The sequence below is a fragment of the Nycticebus coucang genome, chromosome 10, assembly GCF_027406575.1.
Source record: "Nycticebus coucang isolate mNycCou1 chromosome 10, mNycCou1.pri, whole genome shotgun sequence".
Taxonomy (NCBI): domain Eukaryota; kingdom Metazoa; phylum Chordata; class Mammalia; order Primates; family Lorisidae; genus Nycticebus; species Nycticebus coucang.
In genome coordinates, this window is record NC_069789.1 from 45,789,098 (window position 1) to 45,808,534 (window position 19,437).

The 19,437-nt window shown below is 36.0% G+C and overlaps 1 protein-coding gene across 1 annotated transcript in view; it reads left to right on the forward strand.

Annotated features, from left to right (window-relative positions):
- Positions 1–19,437, forward strand: part of USH2A (usherin) — an 868,259-nt gene that overhangs the window by 602,941 nt on the left and 245,881 nt on the right. Inside the window, exons 41-43 of the mRNA XM_053607912.1 lie at positions 588–1,216; positions 10,329–10,663; positions 11,543–11,665. Of these exons, the coding sequence (XP_053463887.1) occupies positions 588–1,216; positions 10,329–10,663; positions 11,543–11,665 (1,087 nt within the window). The remainder of the gene's footprint in view (positions 1–587; positions 1,217–10,328; positions 10,664–11,542; positions 11,666–19,437) is intronic.

The following is a 19,437-nucleotide window of genomic DNA, read 5'->3' on the forward strand; positions in this document are numbered from 1 at the left end:
ACGGCTTTTTGTATATTTCTCTTCTACTACCTTTATTTAAAAAAAGCTCTCGAAATATTTTTAATCGTTAGCTTTAATAAAGAAATCATTTTGGTAAATGTATCTTAGAAACGAAAATGCCAATTTGAGTTCCGTAAAATTCAGCAAGTATTTCACCCACATTTATGAGCAAAGCAGTCACGATCCTTGTCTTGGTGACACTTATTTATTTTGTGGGCTTTACCGGGTGTTTGTTTTCATACCAATTGTAAGGCCAGTGTTCTAATTCGGCCAGACCGGAGGGAAACTCAGGTATGGAGGGCAGCTGTGGCAAGTCTGCCCCAGGAGCAGGTCCCCTTGCACTTTTGCACCCAAGGAACAAAATTGTCAACATGCTAAGTGGCAGCTACATGAGCATGACCTCACTGTACACAGTCATGGCTGGCTAGGAGCACAAGGCATCTTCCAGCCAGGCCATAGGTGAGAGAGCCCAAAGGCATGTGTGTCCCTACTCCAGTATAGGAGAGTTATTTATTTTAGCTTTATTTTGAGGAGATATGGGAAGTTCCCAAGAGTTATCATTGTTTTTGATTTATTCTGCTTTGTAGAACCAGGACCAATAGACCCTCCGATTATTCTGGATGTGAAGTCAAGAACAATGTTGGTCACCTGGCAGCCTCCTTCAAAGTGCAATGGAGTTATTGCCCATTATAACATTTATCAACATGGCCATCTATACTTGAGAACTTCTGGAAATGTCACTAATTGCACAGTGACCCACTTACACCCATATACCACCTATAAGTTTCAGGTAGAAGCCTGTACTTCAAAAGGATGTTCCCTTTCAGCAGAGTCTGAGACCACATGGACACTCCCAGAGGCACCAGAAGGTATTCCACCTCCAGAGCTGTTCTCTGATACTCCGACATCTGTGATTATATCTTGGCAATTCCCCACCCATCCCAATGGCGTGGTGGAGAACTTCACAATTGAGAGAAGACTCAAAGGGAAGGAAGATGTTACTACCCTGGTGACTCTTCCAAGAAGTCATTCCATGAGGTTTATTGACAAGACTCCTGCCCTCAGCCCGTGGACAAAATATGAATACCGGGTACTGATGAGCACTCTTGGTGGAGGCACAAACAGCAGTGCTTGGGCAGAAGTCACCACGAGACCCTCACGACCCGTTGGGGTGCAGCCTCCCATGGTGACCGTGCTGGGACCCGAGGCAGTCCAGGTAAGATGCTGGGTCTTCTGTCTCCTCTGCAGACTCAGGAATTTGCCCTGGCTTGACTCCGTGTTGAACAGAGCCATCTGCTGACTAAACAAACACATTTGTTGTTTTAGGCATTCACTGGAGGAACTGGGTTTTGGCCTTTGGCCCAAACTATCTTGAATTCGATGTCAGTTTTTCATTTCTCCCTGTATCCCCTTAATTATATTGTTGAGATGCTTCCATGTGCCTCTCACACCTGAAATGCTTTGAATGCCACAATGGGATGCTTAGCTTAACCACCACGTCAGATTTAAATAGATCAGAAAATGAGAAGAGATGGGAAAATACCCAGGAATGGATTAGCATATTAACACAATTTCCCATTACCAATAGCCTGCTATTTTTAATAATCGAAGAATCTAAATTAGGAGGACAGAAATAAAAATAGCATATTAATGGGCTATCTAGAAAGGATTCAGTTATTCGTCTCATTCTATTGGGAATGAACTCTAGAGGGCAGGATAACTACCATTGTTTTGGCTGGCATACAAACTTCATTCAAGGGAAATTAGTGTAACCAAACAGGAGGGAGTTTTGTAGCTTAGAAGCCTCTTTTGTGTAAATACACACATGCTTCCATGGATTCAGTCTTGTACTACTGCCAAAAGCATTGGTACAGTAGCTTGCTCACCAGAGCACAAAACAAAGGGCATTTGCATAACAGAAAAGTTCATCTGTTGAAATTATTACTTGGATCTGTGCTGTGTGTTCCCTCTCCCCCACCAAAAGCAAACACTAGGTGATGCTAAACAGTGTAAATTGTTGAAGAGATTTAATTTACCTTACAAATGAAAAGCTATTTTTAAAAGTCATTATTAGTTTTAAGGTGAGACTAGTTCAAACAGCACACCTTTTTGATAAAACCATCAAAAGGGTATGGAATCCCATTGATTAAACACTAAAAGGAAATTAATTGTAAGCACACAATATATAATGTTTATTATATGGATTAAGCAATCTTAAGGATTGCTCTTCATCCAAAATAAAAGCAAAACAAAGCAAAACACTCAAACAAACCAAGTTATTAGTCATTCCAGAAATGACTTTTCTTTGTAATCCTGGGGGAGTTTTGCAAAACTTTGGTAGCACTACCAATCAATATGATGCAACATAATAAACACCATCCCTTCACAAAGACAAAGCTACATAATGGACATTGCTCTGGATTCTTTTTAGCAAAAATTTTATGACTAGGCATTGCTGATTGTAGCAGGTCTGCAAAAGAACAAATACTTTCAGAAGGGTAATAGCTCAGTATACAATTCTACTTGGTTCAGCCTATACAGATGATGACTGAAAGTATCCAGACCAAGTTGCCTGGCTTTTTCTTCATACTTCCTTATTCTTTCTTTTGATTGCGTAAGATCATCCAGAAATGAAACAAAACACATGGTTTGTCTGCTTGCTAGAGGAGTTGCAATTAGCTCGTTTAGAGAGCTGAATTCTGCAGGTACTCACCAGAGGCGCACAACACTTCGGTAACCACAGGTCAGAAATCTAAGAGTTTTTAAGAAGGTACCTGAAATATATGAGCATTATACACTAGTAATAACTTTTTAAGAATGCACACATTTTTTAAGTTCCCATTTTATAACTAGGAAGTAAATTTATCAATAAAGAGAGTCAGCAAGACTATTCTACTAAATCTGGTATTTGATGCTATATGTTATTTATAGAGTATTAAAATAACATATTTGTGCTTTAGTTTTGAGGGGTTTTTTTGGCCAGGGCTTGGTTTGAGCCCACCACCCCCAGTATATGGGGCTGGTGCCCTACTCCTTGAGCCATAGGCGCCGCCTTACGCTTTAGTATTATTGGCTCACATTATGTTCAGAAAGATCTGAAGACTTTCATTACCTGTCCTAGTGATTTAAAAAGGTATATGAGGGCTAATCATGACTTCCTTTTGTAAAATGTAACATATCAAAGTAAAAATTTCAAATAAATTAAATATTCATTAGACATAACTGAAGGATCATTAGTACATTTTGTTAAGAAATTAATTCAACATTTACCACTGAGTTGTTGCAAGCATTAGGTTGGATGAGGAAAATTATCAATATTGTCAACCCTACCAACAAAAACACTAATAATTGTTGTTCTATTGAAATTTATTGAATATTGTAAATGAATGCGTGTCTTTCTTTCTGAGTGCCTCTTTCAGACACTGAGGATACAGCAGAGATCAAAATAAAGTCCTAGCCTCATGGAGCTCACATCTGAGACAGAATGCAAACCAACTTACGTGCACAATAGGCCCAGAAGTGACAAAGGACTTGGAGGAAGAAAACAAATCAAGCTCAGAGGAATAAGGAATATCAGATGATAGAGTGGGAGATAACAAAAGGAGTGGAGCTGGTTATTTTCACCCTCGTTCTTTTTATTTTGCGCCACGTGTTCTTTACAGTGTTCTATACAGTGCTATCTGCAAGAATTACAGTCTAGTAGGGACAGCAAAAGAAACTATGTTTACTTTGACTAGAAAACAAATTCAAAGTGATAGATTCATTCCTGTAAAAGAGGTGACAGGGCATAGATATGAGCATTTAGAGAGGTAGTTTGGTGGAATAGTAGTAGTGGTTTATGCCTATAATCCTAGCACTATGGGATGCTGAGGCAGAAGGATTGCTTTAGGCCAGAAGTTTGAGTCCAGCCTGGGCAACAGAGTGAGACTCCATCTCTACAAAAAAAAATAAAAGAATTAGCCAGGTGTGGTTGTATGCACTTGTATTTCCAGCTACTCAGGAGGCTGAGGCAGGAGGATCACTTGAGCCCAAGAGTTGGAGGTTGCAGTGAGCTATGGTTGGACCACTGTACTCTAGCCTGGGTGACAAAGTGAGACCATGTCTCAAAAAAAAAAAAAAAAAAAGAAAGAAAATATAAATTGGAGAGCACAACTACATAGATGAAACTCACATTCTTAAAATCTTATTTTATTACAAGAAAATAAATATATAATATCAAAGAGGTTGTGTCATCTGAAAAGTGAAAGTCACACACTTTTATTTGACATTTTAATCACCTAAGAAAATTTATTTAATTTTATGAAGTTGCAAAAATGTTCTACCAAGACCTAAAAAAGGAGTTCAATAACACTACAGACTAATTTCATATGTGAATATAGATCCAAAAATTTTAAGTAAGAAATTAGCAAAGTGAATTAAGAAATATATTAAAAGAATGATATACCAAGATGAATGATGCCAAAAAGTCAAAGATGGTTCAACCAGGAAATCTCTCAACACACTACTTCTATCGACCAATTAAAGGAGACAGCCTATACTTTTATCAAAAGATGCAGAAAAAGGAAATTCAACATTTCTAACAAAAATTCCAAGTAAAAATAAGATTAATTAAAAGATATGTACATAAGATAAAGTCAAAGTATAGACTAGGGCACTGAAGCTTTTGAACTGAAAACTAATAGGTAATATACAAAGGTAAGTAAGTTGCATATCTGTAATGCAGCAGTAAAAACTTCTTTTATGTTGATTATCGTGAACCTCTAAACCCTGATGCTTCTGTGGACCTTCTCACAGTTAAAGCAGAAGGATAACATATGAAATCTTGAAGAATTCCATATTTTTCAAAGTACTAAAAGTAGACCTATCATGTGACCCAGCAATCCCACTACTACCTGTTTATCCCAAGGGAAAAAAGACACTTGCACTCAAATGTTTATATTAGCACAATTCACAATTGCAGAGATGTGGAAACAACCCAAGTGTCTATCACTGCATGAGTGGATTAATCAAATGTACATATTATATACCATGGAGTACAACTCAGCCATAAAAAATGGTGATCTACTATCGTCTGTAACCACCAGGATGGAGCTGGGAACCATTCTTCTAAGTGAAGTATCACAAAAGGGGAAAAACAAACATTACATGTACTCAAAATTTAATTGGAACTAGTTAATGAACACTTATGTACACATATAAAAGAAAAACTCAATGGAAATTAAGGAGATGTGGGGGGGAATTGCAATACACATATTCTGGTGAAAGGAACACTCATAACTTTGACTTAATATGTACAAAAGCAATTAACCAAAATGTGGGCACCTGTAATGTTCTGAAATTGTTTTAAAAAAGAATATGCCTAAGGAAACAGTAAAAAAAAAAAAAATCCAATAATACAAATAATGGTTTGGGTTTGTTTTAAAATGATTTTAAAGTGTAAATAGAAGACTAAATAGTTTTCTAAATTTTCTAGAAAATTATAGAAGAAAAGAAGAGTGAAGTGATATTTTCCTTAGTATGTAAACTTACTCTAAAGCCACTAAAATAAAACAATATGGTATTGGCATAAAAAAAGACAAATTGTCATTGGAACAAACCAGAGAGTTGAGATACAGATACAAATCTATGTGGAAATTTGACTTATTGTTTCAGAGGCATGTTATTTCATTGTTAAAGGACAATTTGTTTTAAAACGTATATTAGCCAAACTGGCTGTGCATGTGGAAGGAAAAAGAAAAAGAAGAGATCCCTCTTTTATATTATAACAAACTCCAATAAATTAAAAATGTTAATGTTAAATAAAAAGCTGGGCAGCACCTGTAGCTCAAGGAGTAGAGCACCGGCCCCATATACAGGGGGTGGTGGGTTCAAGCCTGGCCCCAGCCAAAACTGCAAAAAAAAAAAAAAGGGAGATTTTTTAATAATCTAAAGATAGAGAAGCCCTTCCTAAAGGAAAAAAAAAAAAAATGTCAGTAGCTAGCAAACAAAAGGTAGTCAAATGTAGCTTAAAAATAATTCAATTGCTTTTGCCAAGCATATGACCCCACCTGAAATGTTAAAATTCAAGGGAGAGATTGGGAAAATACATCTATAAAACATATTCTAGGCAAATAGATTATTTCCCTGTAATATACAAACAACTTCTAATAATTATATAGAAAGATGATTTAATATAAAATAGTCTAAATAAGGGCAGCGCCTGTGGCTCAGTGAGTGGGGCGCCAGCCCCATATGCCGAGGGTGACGGGTTCGAACCCAGCCCCGGCCAAACTGCAACAAAAAAATAGCCAGGCGTTGTGGTGGGCGCCTGTAGTCCCAGCTACTCAGGAGGCTGAGGCAAGAGAATTGCGTAAACCCAAGAGTTAGAGGTTGCTGTGAGCCATGTGACGCCACGGCACTCTACCCGAGCGTGGTACCGTGAGACTGTCTCTACAAAAAAAAAAAAAAAAAAAAATCTAAATAAGAGGATATATAGTCAATAATATTCAAAAAGATTTATACCTCACAAAAAGTCAGGAAATGCTAAATTGTAAAATAACTGAAGAAATAAGTAATATTGGAAAAAAATAAAATTGGTAATTTTAAGAGTTGGTGGGGACACAAATCACAGATATTTTGGATAAAATAAATTACCATAACTTTTCCAGAAAGTGATCTGTCAAGAATAATTAAAAGTAGATAAATATTTACCTTTGGCATAGCAGTGCCTGCTCACCCATCTAATACACAATGAAGACAATGGTATATAGATCTCATACATTTTCAACTATTGCTTTTAGCGATATAATAATGTCAATAGGATATTAAAGATTTTGAAAGGACTACTATGCAACAGAAATAAATGATAGTTTGTTCATAATCTATTATCAAGTCTGAAAAGCAAATTACAGCATAGTAGGTATAGAATTTTTTTTTGAAAAAACAATTTCTGTAAAAACAATTTTTTTTAATAGACAGAGACTTAATACATGTGTGGGTATGCTCGCTTTGCTTGTGTGACCATGTAAAAAGCATGAAAACATATACTCTAAATTGTTGCCTTTTCATCTTAAGGAGTATAATCAGTTAATTGGGACCAGACTTATTTTTCTTTTATATGTCTTTGTACTCTTTCTGTTTCCAATTATAAGATGCAAGTATTATATTTAGAATTAAAAATTAATGTTAATACAATTTAAGTGAAAGGAAGGGATTTTGAAAGAGAACTTCAGTTCTATTTCAACAAATATTTCTTGCACATCTTATTCTGTAGGAAGAGTTTTTGCCAGAGTTACTTGTTAAGAGGAATTGCTGTACTGTAGAGAGTCAGATATTTCCATATGGTCTTTCTTTATGGTACATTTGTATCTTCTATTGATGAGTACTCTTAGAATTATGCAATTTTATGTGTAGAAATGATGGCAAGGATTGTCCCTTCCCATTAAACATGAGGATTCCAAGGCCCAGAGATGTTAAGTATTTTGCTCTAAGTCACACAGCTTTAATGGCATAGCTTGGATCAAATATTAGGAATTTACCATACCTTCTCCCACTCTCAACACTTAATATCAATCTTCACAAATGCTCTTAGTCATAGAGTTCTTAAAAATAGTCTGATGTAGTTAAAGAAGTGAGTCAGTTGCAATGTTTTTATGTGTTAACTCTATTCAGGCATGAAGCCGCCTTCGTGGTGGGTCTGTTTCTGCCTAAAACAGGGAGTTTCGAAAGTGCCTGGATTTTCAGAGCCGTTCATCACCCATTTGAAAGAGTTGGTAGAAATGAGTGACTCCTTAAACACCTAACCAGACACCTACCTGTCCTATTTTCTAAAAACGTATTATATTCTAAACTAAACAAAAACTACTCACATAAAAGAAATCATTATGATAGGCAAGCCGTCTTTAAAATAAACATTTTATTTATAGTGGGAAACTATGATTCTATTTAAAAGATTTCAGCAAAAAATTATTGTTTTAAAGAACACATTTCTTGCTCATGCAAGCCAAGAACATGCTCTTTGGTCTGAATTTTCAGGGATGCAACATTTCATAATTCTTCCTATGTATAATGGATATAGAAATTAAACTGGATGAAAGTTTTAATCCCATGGATTTCAGCCACATTGTGGATAAACTTGGTCTTAAACATAGGAAAGAACAAAATACAATATTTAGCTCACTGGCCCTTTAAAAATCTTAGACACATTTATTTTTAATAACAATTCCAGCATATTTTCAGGAAGGTGCAAATCCTTTTAATACCGTTGCTGTTAGCCTAATAACCGTAATGATAACGTCCTTCTCCACTTGGTTACCAAAAGATTGTGTTATTTAGTCCTCCTAAAATTTGTTTGTAAAAATGGATTCATGTCTTGTAACTCACTGCTGTCAATAAGGTAATTTTTTCTAAATTTTTAACATTTAAAGAAAAGAAAAATAGCTAATATCTGATGTAAACATTTCTAGTAGAGAAAATAGGAGTTTTTTTAGATTTTCAAATGACTGTCTCCAGAGGCATTACATCAAATCTCTTAATCTCTGCTGACAGATATCTTATTAACGCTTTTTCTCAGCCTCAGTGCTGAGTTCCAGATCAATTCACTGTTAGCTCAACTACTAACACAGGCTAGCTGCTACATTTTAATTCTTCCAAGTGTTGCCAAGCTCTGACATGGACTCTCAAAACATTCTGGTTGAGAGGCAAGAAAGTCATATTCCTCAGATCAGGCAGGTTGAATTTTAGCTGTGATAGATCTTCCTTTTTAAAAAAAAAATGTTATGTTACAAAGACCAGGAAGACCCCAGAGTTTGACCCTGACTAATGTTCCAAGCCCACAGAGAGTATTTTCACAGCCACAACAAATAGAACCCTGTGTCTGCTCTGCAAACTCTGCTTGCTTTGGGTTTTTTCTTTTTAATTTTCTCTGCATCCAGACAAATCCTCTGTGTCCATAAGGAAGACATCTCAAACTTCTCTGTATCCCAGCAACATCTCTTCTTGGAACTTTGGAGTTTTTAAGATTAATAATGATTTTAGCCCATATAGTAAAATTTGGGTAGATATTAGTCCATTGCTAATTATTAATAACCACAATAATTATCAGTCAACTACCTGCCTTACCTATGGTGTGAGTTCAGTTTTTCCTCAATTATTAGAATCCTTTTACAAAAAACTCAGGTTATAGTCCTTCTAGAAGAATCTTTTTCTCTTTGACTTAAGATAGAAAGTTCTGGTCAGTCCTTCTCTATTTTAATTTTTCTATTATTCCTTTGGCTTTGATTTTATATAGATTTATAAGAGTAGGTATCAATGTATCACCTTGTGGAAATCTGTCTTTTAAAGTTTTGAAATAACTATGCAAAGAAAAAAGGAGCGATGACTGTAACTACTTACTGAACTCCACCTCTGTGCGCATGGCAAGAAATGAACATACAATTTAACCCTGCTATCGTGCAGTTCACAGACTGTTGGAAAGATTAAATCCTAGTATTTAGAAAAGGAACTCTGAAAGGTAACAATAAAAGAGATGACACAGGATCGCATATAAGTGAGTGATTTTTAATGGTCTATGTACATTTTTCTAGGATCCTTTTCTCCCACAACAACATGGGTGTGTTACCACTGTGTTCTTGCAAAATTTAGCCAGACAAGAAAACAAATTTCAGACCTTACTGCATTCCATTGCAGAATATTGTTCTTTCTTCTGATGCTCAGCTCCACGTAGTGGCTAAACAGGAGTGTGCTTTGCTTGCCTTTTAAAAAGCTTTCTATACATTTCTTATTCCTTAAACTAGGATGTGTTATTATTGCTTTACTTGCCAAATCATATACAGGTAAGATTCAGGAACTCAACTGTGCATCCTCAGAAAATATAAATTATGATTTCTTCCCCCCACCCTCCAAAAAAACATGACTTAGTATGGGCACTAACAATGCAAAGGGTGGAGTTCTGATGTTTCACTTAATTGAGTTATAAACAAGGAAACTATCAAATCCTGCTGCTGCCCTTTGGTGCATGTGGATGTGTGAATTTCTTCCATGTGTTTGCTCTGTATCCTTCAGAACACCCACAGTGGAGATGAATCACCAAGGGGGGTCAGTCTGACCGACTAGAAAGTAGCAAGAAACTAAAAGCCAAACCCAGGAAACAGCATTTTGCGCCATTCCTGGCGTGCTGCTAACTGATCCCACCCCTTCATTACTAGCTCATGCAAAGGTCGAAGCAGAAAGTAGGCATTCAGAAAACGACTTAACTGAAAACAAGACGGGGCTACATTCGAGGCCTTGCGAACGTCAGTTGCTCTGTTGCTGCGTTGCCACACTGATTCTAAGTTTATCTTTCATTTCAGGTCACGTGGAAGCCCCCACTTATCCAGAATGGAGATGTGCTTAGCTATGAGATCCGCATGCCTGACCCTCACTTCACAGTGACCAACGTGACTCCCTCAGTGTTGAGTCAAATAATCACACACCTTCTTCCTTTCACTAATTATTCTGTCACCATTGTCGCTTGCTCAGGGGGTAATGGACATCTAGGAGGGTGCACAGAGAGCTTACCCACCCATGTTACCACCCTCCCCACCGCCCCTCAGGACGTCAGCCCCCTGTCAGTGATTCCACTCAGTGAATCATATGTTGGGATTTCCTGGCAGCCACCATCCAAACCAAATGGACCCAATGTGAGGTAGGAGAAACCCACAACGATTTGGGATTTTGCTATAGTCTTATCTCTTTAAGAAGTAGGGGAGGAGGGGGCTTTTACTCACCTATGAACTAATTCTTTATTACATATCCCCCAGTTCAGAATTTTCATACACTATTATTGGTACATCTTGATTTACACAGAACTATAGCAGCTCATCAAACTAGAAATATCATAATATTGTGAAGAACTAAAGACAGTAATCACTGTTCTCTAAGGATTTTCTACATAATCCTTCTCTTGAGTTTCAAAGTATAATTTTATTCTATGTAGTATGTTAGGCAAACCTGATGCCTGTTCTGATCCATTAGCACAAACATGACTTAAAACTCTAAAGCTAATACAATAATTCTTTGGCATATTATTATTATCTGGAAACTTGCAAATAATGTGGTCAGAAATACAGATAAGATGAAAGGAAAGAGTTGTGATTCTGAAATGGCTTTGTGACAACCTGAACTTGATTTTTTCTTGGCCAAGAATATGGATTTGATAATATTATCATTGTTTATAAAGTATTGATGGGAATAGTCTTAGGTAATTATTAACTTGATAAGCTTTATGTATTTCCTCATTGTGCAAAGCTGGCAATAAAGATTTGAAAATTCTGACATAAAAGAAAACTGAAACATTATCATTCTTGCAGATAATAGTGAAATGTGAATGTAGCTGATTGTTTCAAAATAATTATGTGTCTGAAACTTCATCCAGAAAAGAAAATTTATCTGAAAAAACCTCAGAGATGTTATTCTACAGGCTTGCATGCATATATCACACAAAAAAATACCACAAAACAACCTGAATTTTGGTAATAACATTAGTTGAGATAATCCTGATGTTTTTGCTTGTCTTTTGCTTTAGATATGAGCTTCTGAGACGTAAAATCCAGCAACCACTTACATCAAATCCCCCAGAAGATTTAAATCTGTGGCACAATATTTATTCAGGAACTCAGTGGTTTTATGAAGATAAGGGTCTTAGCAGGTGAGATTACAAAAACTATAAAAACAAATGCTGGCATTTAGTTTGGGACATGTTGAATAGTTCAGAGTATCTTAGTGTCTTCATTGTGTGAGCATGTTATCAGTTATGCAATAAAACATGTTGGCTTATTATCTGTGGCATTAATCATGGAACTGTAACAGTCAGCATGTTTAATGTTTGCCATCTTAACTGCATGCTTACAAGAAGACTTTTGAAGTTGAACTTGTCAGTATTTGAGCCTTAGCCTATTGCCTTTGTCACAGCCCTATCTAGACACGGAACGTAATAATAAAGGAATTTGTAAACAGGAGAAATTACTGGGCACTTAGAAATACTTGCTATTTCTGGAAAATGATTGTAAATAGTTGGTTCAGTCAATGAAAAACAAATATGTAGTAAGTGGTATTGAGACTTGAATGAATTCAATCTAGAGTTCAAAGAAATGAAATGGGAAACCAGATGATGTCAGAGAGAAGTGCCTGGTGGGTCAGTTAGGAGTACTGGGTTCTGTTTCCTCCTGCACCTGAGAACTAGCTTTGTTACCTGAGGCAAATCACTGCCTTCTCTGGGAGTCACTTTTGTTGTCTATAAAGTGAGTTCACTTGATGGGATTAAATGACTTCTAAGTCTTCATGCATCCAAGAAATGAAATTGAATTTCAAAAAATATGAATGTTATTTAATGAAAACTACCCAATCATAATTTTTCAAAAACTTTTCTGTCATGTGGTTATTTTTCTAGACCCACCACTGCTTACAGCCCTAGCCTTGCCTGCCAGCCCTTCCTTCCCGAGGCCCTGCGTCCCTGGCGTTTGGTTCCTCTGATGTGTGCAGCACTCTCTCACTCCACTGCACCCAGGCCGCCTTTTCCTGATGCTTGATTAGATCATCCTTTAGGTCTTGTCCTAGAAGTTTCTCTCTCCAGGAAGACTTACCTGCCCACTCTTTTGCTGGTCTAAATCAGCTTCCTTTTAATGTATTTCCATAGCACAACTTTTATTGTATTACTATTATCATTATAACATACTGGCCTGGCACCAGCTCATCTGGATACCACATTATATTATCGGATCTGTCCCAAAGCAGGGGCTTGGTCTTCCTGACGTCTCTGTCCTCAACTCCCAGCATGGTGCCCAGCACATAGTGGGCTCATGAACACTTGTTAAGTAAAAAAATATATTGACTCAATCAAGAGTTGTTATTTAATTTCTCTGCACTCTAGAAATATTGATTCTAGTGCTATTCTCTTTAGGGAATGGGCAAAACTAAGGAAAGTTCTCCTCTCCATTTTGAGGTTTGTGTTGGGAAAACATCTTAGCTAGTCTAAGATTCTTGGAGAGAGGCAGCATGTAACTCGAACCAAGCAACAGAATAAACTACATGAAATTGATATTTTTCTAGGTCGAAATTGGCCAACTGTTACAAGATCCTTATTGTTCAACCTAAATTGCTATGGTCATTACATTATTCTCAACTATTTTTTTTTTGTTTCAAATTAATACTTTTATTCACACTTTTATATACTTTTATATTGCTGTCTTTATTTTTTTATTATTAAATCATAACTGTATACATTGATATGATCATGGGGCATCATACATTCGCTTCATAGACAGGTGCCGATTGAGACAATCGATTTGGACCTTTTGAACTGAACTAATAGACTGAGGACTTTTCAGGTGGTGCCCTGTGTATGCAGTTGTAGGAAGGTTTGGTTTTCCTTTTCCAACTGGTGCCAGAGGTGGGCCGGCGGGGTGACTTAATTGCTGATTTTTCCACATAGCTGAGACTTCAAGCCAGAGTAAACGTTACAATAGAACAGAAACCAGTATTCTCAACTATTTTTTATTCATTACTAACTTATTCTGTCATCCCTATCTGATTATCAGCATAGTTGAAGAAACTAATGTATTCAGCAATTTATTGTTGCTTCCTATATGCTGAGGCTCTCTGGTGAGGAACAAAAGATGAACACAGCATAGCCCCCACCATCAGTGGAGTAGCCCTCCCATACCACAGGGAGTTTGGTATACATATTATATGTATGAATTGCTGTCATTATAGTTATCTATTAAGTCACCAAGGAAAATCATTTTTATTTTATATATATATAACAAATCTAACTCAGTTGCCCTGGGGTGAGTACCGTGGTGTCATAGCTCACAGCAACCACAAACTCTTGGGTTCAACTAACCCTCTTACCTCAGCCTCCTGAGTAGCTGTGATTATAGGCACCTGCCATCATGCCTGGCTATTTTTTCTATTTTTAGTAGAGATGGGGATCTTGCTTTTGCTCAGGCTGGTCTTGAACTCCTAGTTCAGACGATCTACCTGCCTCGGCTTCCCGGAGTGCTAGGATTACAGATATGAGCCACTAGGCTTGGCCAGGAAAATCATTTTTAAAAATAGCTTTCTATGATCTATGAATTCTAAGTACCTTAAATATAATAATTTCCAAACTAAATAGGACCTGACCATTTAACATGAATGAATTTGAGTTTTTGCCAAAAATGTTCAGTAGAAACATAGAATACATCCCATAAATTTTCAAAGAATTAAGACCAAGGCCATAAACTTAGTTTGGAATTTTCACTGATTCTCTATAAGTAATTCAAGTCTATAAATTGAGGAAAAAATAAATTTAAATCTCCACAATTTAAATTCAAATATGAGTCAAAAATAAACATACCCATGACAGCTGCTTCTAGAAGGGCAGCATGAATGTAACATAATTAATTGTACTGAGAGGATGTTTTGACTAGCTTCATAATGCTGAAAGAAAGGTTGTTTTTTTCTTGGCTAGTACTAGGAAAGATTTTTCTTTTTTATTCAAATAACTGCTACAGCTTGTACTGAAGAAAAATATGCATTTTTTTTTTTTTTTTTGAGACGAAGTCTCATTCTTTCACCCTGGGTAGAGTGCCATGGCGTCGTAGCTCCTAGCAACCTCAAACTCTTGGGGTTCAGTGATCCTCTTGCCTCAGCCTACCAAATAGCTAGGACTACAAGTATTCACCACTATGCCTGGCTAGCTTTTCCCATTTTTAGTAGAGACAGGGTCTTGCTTTTGCTCAGGCTGGTCTCAAATTCCTATAAATAGCATGAGTCTTCATATTGTGAGAATCTCTTTTTCTAGCCCTCTACCCTTTGAAAGTTAAAAAAAGGTAGGGGTCCATTTAGTCCAAGAGGAGTCTCTGACAAATCTGACAGAAAAGTGGAAATTAGTCCATTAAGGAGATGCTACATTCTTCTGTTGCAAGGGAGCGAGGAGCAATCTTGCTTGGGCAGGCACTGCCCTTGCGGGCCTTGACAGCAGCCAACGTCCACCATCCTTCTGCGAGGTGAGTGTCTCCCAAAGTGCTGATGGCTCCCTGGTGGCCTCTCCTCTGGGCCTACAGTTGTTTTACTGATTTATTTCTTTGGCTGGCTAAGTTTTCTTAGGATTTTAAGAGGAATAGGTGATTTCCTATTCTCCCCAGCACCCATTGTACCCTATTACCTTCTTATATCTAGATAACAGGAACATTGAAAGTTTTCTTCCCATCTTGATACCACTATAGCTACATTTAGAATCAGCTTCAAAATGGGACTTTTCTTGATATAAACAGTAAAATTAATATTCACTAGGTATCTCTTATGAATTTATTTGTGAAGATAAATATAAGTAGAAGTCAATTTCCCTCTCCAAGTGGTCTATACTGGTAAAGTGATATTTATAATATATATATACCAATCTCATCTAAAAATATCATTGTCTTCTGATACTAAGATCATTTTAGCAGATATTTCTTCTTTTATTCCTACATATACAAAGTGGGCTATTGAGCTAATTATCTGGATAATTTAATTCAAATAAAAATACTTTTTGTTCTTATGATTATCTTCTATAAAGAAGATAATTTTTGCCTGCATCACAAAGCTAATTGCCTCATAACTAAATTTTTCTCTGCCTGTTTAGACACAAACTCAGTATAACCACAGTTATACTAACATCAATTTCTAACTTTTCTTCCTTAATAATTCTGTGCAAAGGGGCCAAGTTATGGTTGTTGGGGGAACCATAACTTCGCGTGTCCTGACATTTTCATCACTTGGAAAATCTGGTGAACGTGCTGTTATCGTCTGATGCTGCCGACGTGAGTCAGGCAGAGTTTAACAAGAGGACAGCGACCTCCTTCATTTTAAGCATCATTCTGCCCTTACAATTTTCAGCACCTAAGACTTCCTTGGTTTCTATGAGATTAGATAAAAGTGTTAAGAACACAGTGCAGCGTGTCTTTCCTTTTGCTGTGGATTTAAAGTAGGAAGAACAAGGCACAAGAAATAATAGGGTGATTTTACCATTTTAGGGAAAATGTTGACTGAGGTATCTTTATGTTTGTGAAGGAAGATGTGTCCTACCTCCTATTCCTTTCAGTGATTTGTAAACGCCTCAAAGTGTTACTTTTGCAATGACAGTTTGGAAAGGGACCTCTGTGGGAATCTGCTAATTGTATTATTTTTACATGAAAGCAGTCAGAATTGATTTTCATCCTATTTTCAAAGAAGGTTAAACTTGTTTCTTTGAAGACTTAAATGCTTAAACTAAATGTATCGTAAAATCTAAGTTTAAATCTTATTGATATAGATTTAAATATATTTTTTTAAGCCTACTAAAATGAAAATGTTTCCTATCCCTAAAGAGGATATTGTTTCCAGGGAGAGAATACTCAAAAAAATAATTTTGCCCCCCCCCCTTTGTGATTAGAATAAACACACACAGGCAACATATATGTATTTGTTAATTAATGTGGAAACACTGGGTCAATTCCATGGCACAAATTCATTTAATAGAAATATATTCAAGTTGTAGCTATTAAGTGAAGAAGTTGACTTTATACATAGGAAGGGTGAGAGAAGGAAGGACATCTTCAGTGACCACCAAGATGAGGTAGGTCTCGTTACTTCCTTCTTTAACATCAACATGTAAATAAAAGTTAAGTCTGGGACTAAATGCCAACTTCCGGCAACATTGGCGTGCCGCCTCATAACAATGCACTTACCTCTGAATGAGTGATTATGTATCTATTTCACATTCACATTAAATTGATCACAGTGCTTTTGTCCTGTGGGATTTATTTTTCATTGCCCTAAATTCACCCCTTACTGTCCTTTCCCAGGTGTCTTTGTATTAAATGTTACCTCACAAAAAATGAGCCTCTCAGTCTAGAAAGATGCATTTTGTCATAGAAGCTTTTTTTTTTCCTCCCTTATGTTTTCTTTGGGGAAAAAATCTACTTGCATTATCGATAATGTGTTTCTCATGTTGATGACATAGTAGAAGAGAGATGGAAAGTATTTTAAGTGTGACATTCTGGTAGTATAGGTGTAGATAGCTACCAAAATACTTTCATCCCAATCAAAAAAGTATCATGTTATAAAAACTTTCAAGTGTGATAAACATTGCTCTTCCATTTCAAAAGCAAAATTCTTCAGTACCATTTTTAGAATCAACAGATAGACTTAAGGAAAAAGTACCTACCTTCCATGGAACATTTTAGGAACTGTAGAGTTAAGCAATGAAAACAGTATTGCATTTTCATTTGTTTATTTATTTGTTCCCACAAAAGGATTTGGAAAGGAATGGAATGCTATCTGAAGTTTCTCAAATCCTTTCTTACGTGATGTGGTGGGGTTGTGGCAGAAATGGAGAAGCCTTAGTGGAGAAGCTACTAAATATAGGCGTCCTCACATTTTCATCAACTATAGGCTATTTAGTTGCTTCTCCACTAAGGCTTCTTCATTTCCTATATTTTCAGAAGCATCATTTATATCGGTGACAATATTGACACATGAATTCTGTTAGGACATCAATAAAATGACACATTTTTAATTCTGATGAAAATAACCCAAGGCATTCTGCAGCTACACTGACAAATTTTATTGGTTCCCCAAATGTATCAGACCCTTTCAAGATATAAGCCTTCACACATTTTGCCCAGGAAAAGTGTCTTTTGCTGGACAGACATCTTCACTGGATAAAACACTAGTTGTTATCAAAACCTATCCCAAATTTTAACTCCTCCCTGAAGACTTCCTAGCTAGTTAGGTAAGGTTACATTTAGAAGCTCCATCGGTTGTGTGCTCAAAGAAAAAGAAACAAATGAATACATATTTTAGATGTTCATTTAAAACCATATTTCTATAAAAATTTATGTGCACTATGGCTCCAGGAGGACGGAAAGCAAGGTCATCATGTTTAGCATCTGGCATATTGTTAGTATCCAGTATATATTTTTGAATGAGTGAGAAAATTAATGAATGAAGGAAGTGTTGTTATATCAACTATGAAAGAGCAGTCTAATTTGTTTTCAACATAATTTTAAAGAGAAGTTCTCGGACAAATTTCTGCAGGGCTCATTTCTCTATTTCACAAGTAGACTTTTATGTCACTAATCTGTCAAAATGTAGAAATGACCTGAATTTTTTGAAACTGAATGCTTTAGTAACTATGAAATGCCTGCGCATTCATTTCTACAATTATGTATTCAGCAAATAAACAGATTAAAAACTGCATCATTTAAACTTCATCTTATTACTACAATCTAGTAATAAGAGTAATAATAACTGAATCTTGAAACGAGTACTATCCCATAAGTACGATTTTACTACACATTATCTTCTATAAGGAAAAATAGCATAGTCATGTCTGTAAACATAGAGTTTACCATCTGCTGTCTATTCCTGGAGCAGGGGCAGACTGGGGCTAGAAGATGGTCTCAAACAAATGAGTTATTTAGGTAAAAATTATTGTAGTAGACCAATATTGCTAAATTGACCTGGTAACAATTGGTTTTACTTGCTACATTATAGACTCAATTTTTAGTATTTATTTACTTGGCGGATTTCAAAAGCTATTTCCTACAAAGTTTGCAATGATACATTTCTCAACACATGGAAGGAAGTGGGAGTTAGTATAGAAGCACAGTTAGTGTATAGGGAAGAAACTGAAGAACTGATAGGAAAGTTCTACCATGAGTGTCTGATGTCAATTGCTCTAGTATTTTTCCTTTAAAGATGTTCTTTTACTAGAATTAAATTAAAGGCTCATTTGATATTAACAATCAATACCTAAATCCATTTTAAAAACAATATATCCAAAGTGAGTGGAAAAACCACTTCAAGGCAACTAATATGTTCCTTTTGAGATATGGAATGGTGAAGTATAGCCAACACATACATGTAGTTAGGTCATAGGCCCTTCCTATGTAAAGTTTAGATTTTAGATGCCACGAATTGAAAACAGTATATTTTAGTATTTAAGAGAAGTAAAGATCTTATTTCCTTAAAATTTTAACTTAATACAAATTACAGAACTTACAAAAGACAAATACATGGTATCAAGTGGAATGCCTGCTGATTTTTCAATTAATAAAAATAACATATAGTAGAAATAATTTAACCTTGAAAATGAGGAAATTAGATGCCCAGCTATCCCTGTTAACTAGTCATGTAAGCCTAGAAAAATCCACTTAATTTCTTAATGTCTCAGTTTTTTAAATCTGTAACATTTAGTAAACATTTTATTATTGGAAGCAGATAAATTATAAAGCCATCTCTTATTTTTATATTTTAGCACCACCTTGAATTGGATATATCTGTGTGGCATAAGTTTCTTCTATACAGACATAAATTATGTATTTCACCATATCTAAATTATGAGGAAGTCCTTTAACTTATCGTAAGAACTAAGGCCCTATAGAATTTATTTACAGTTAACTATTTTAGTACCAT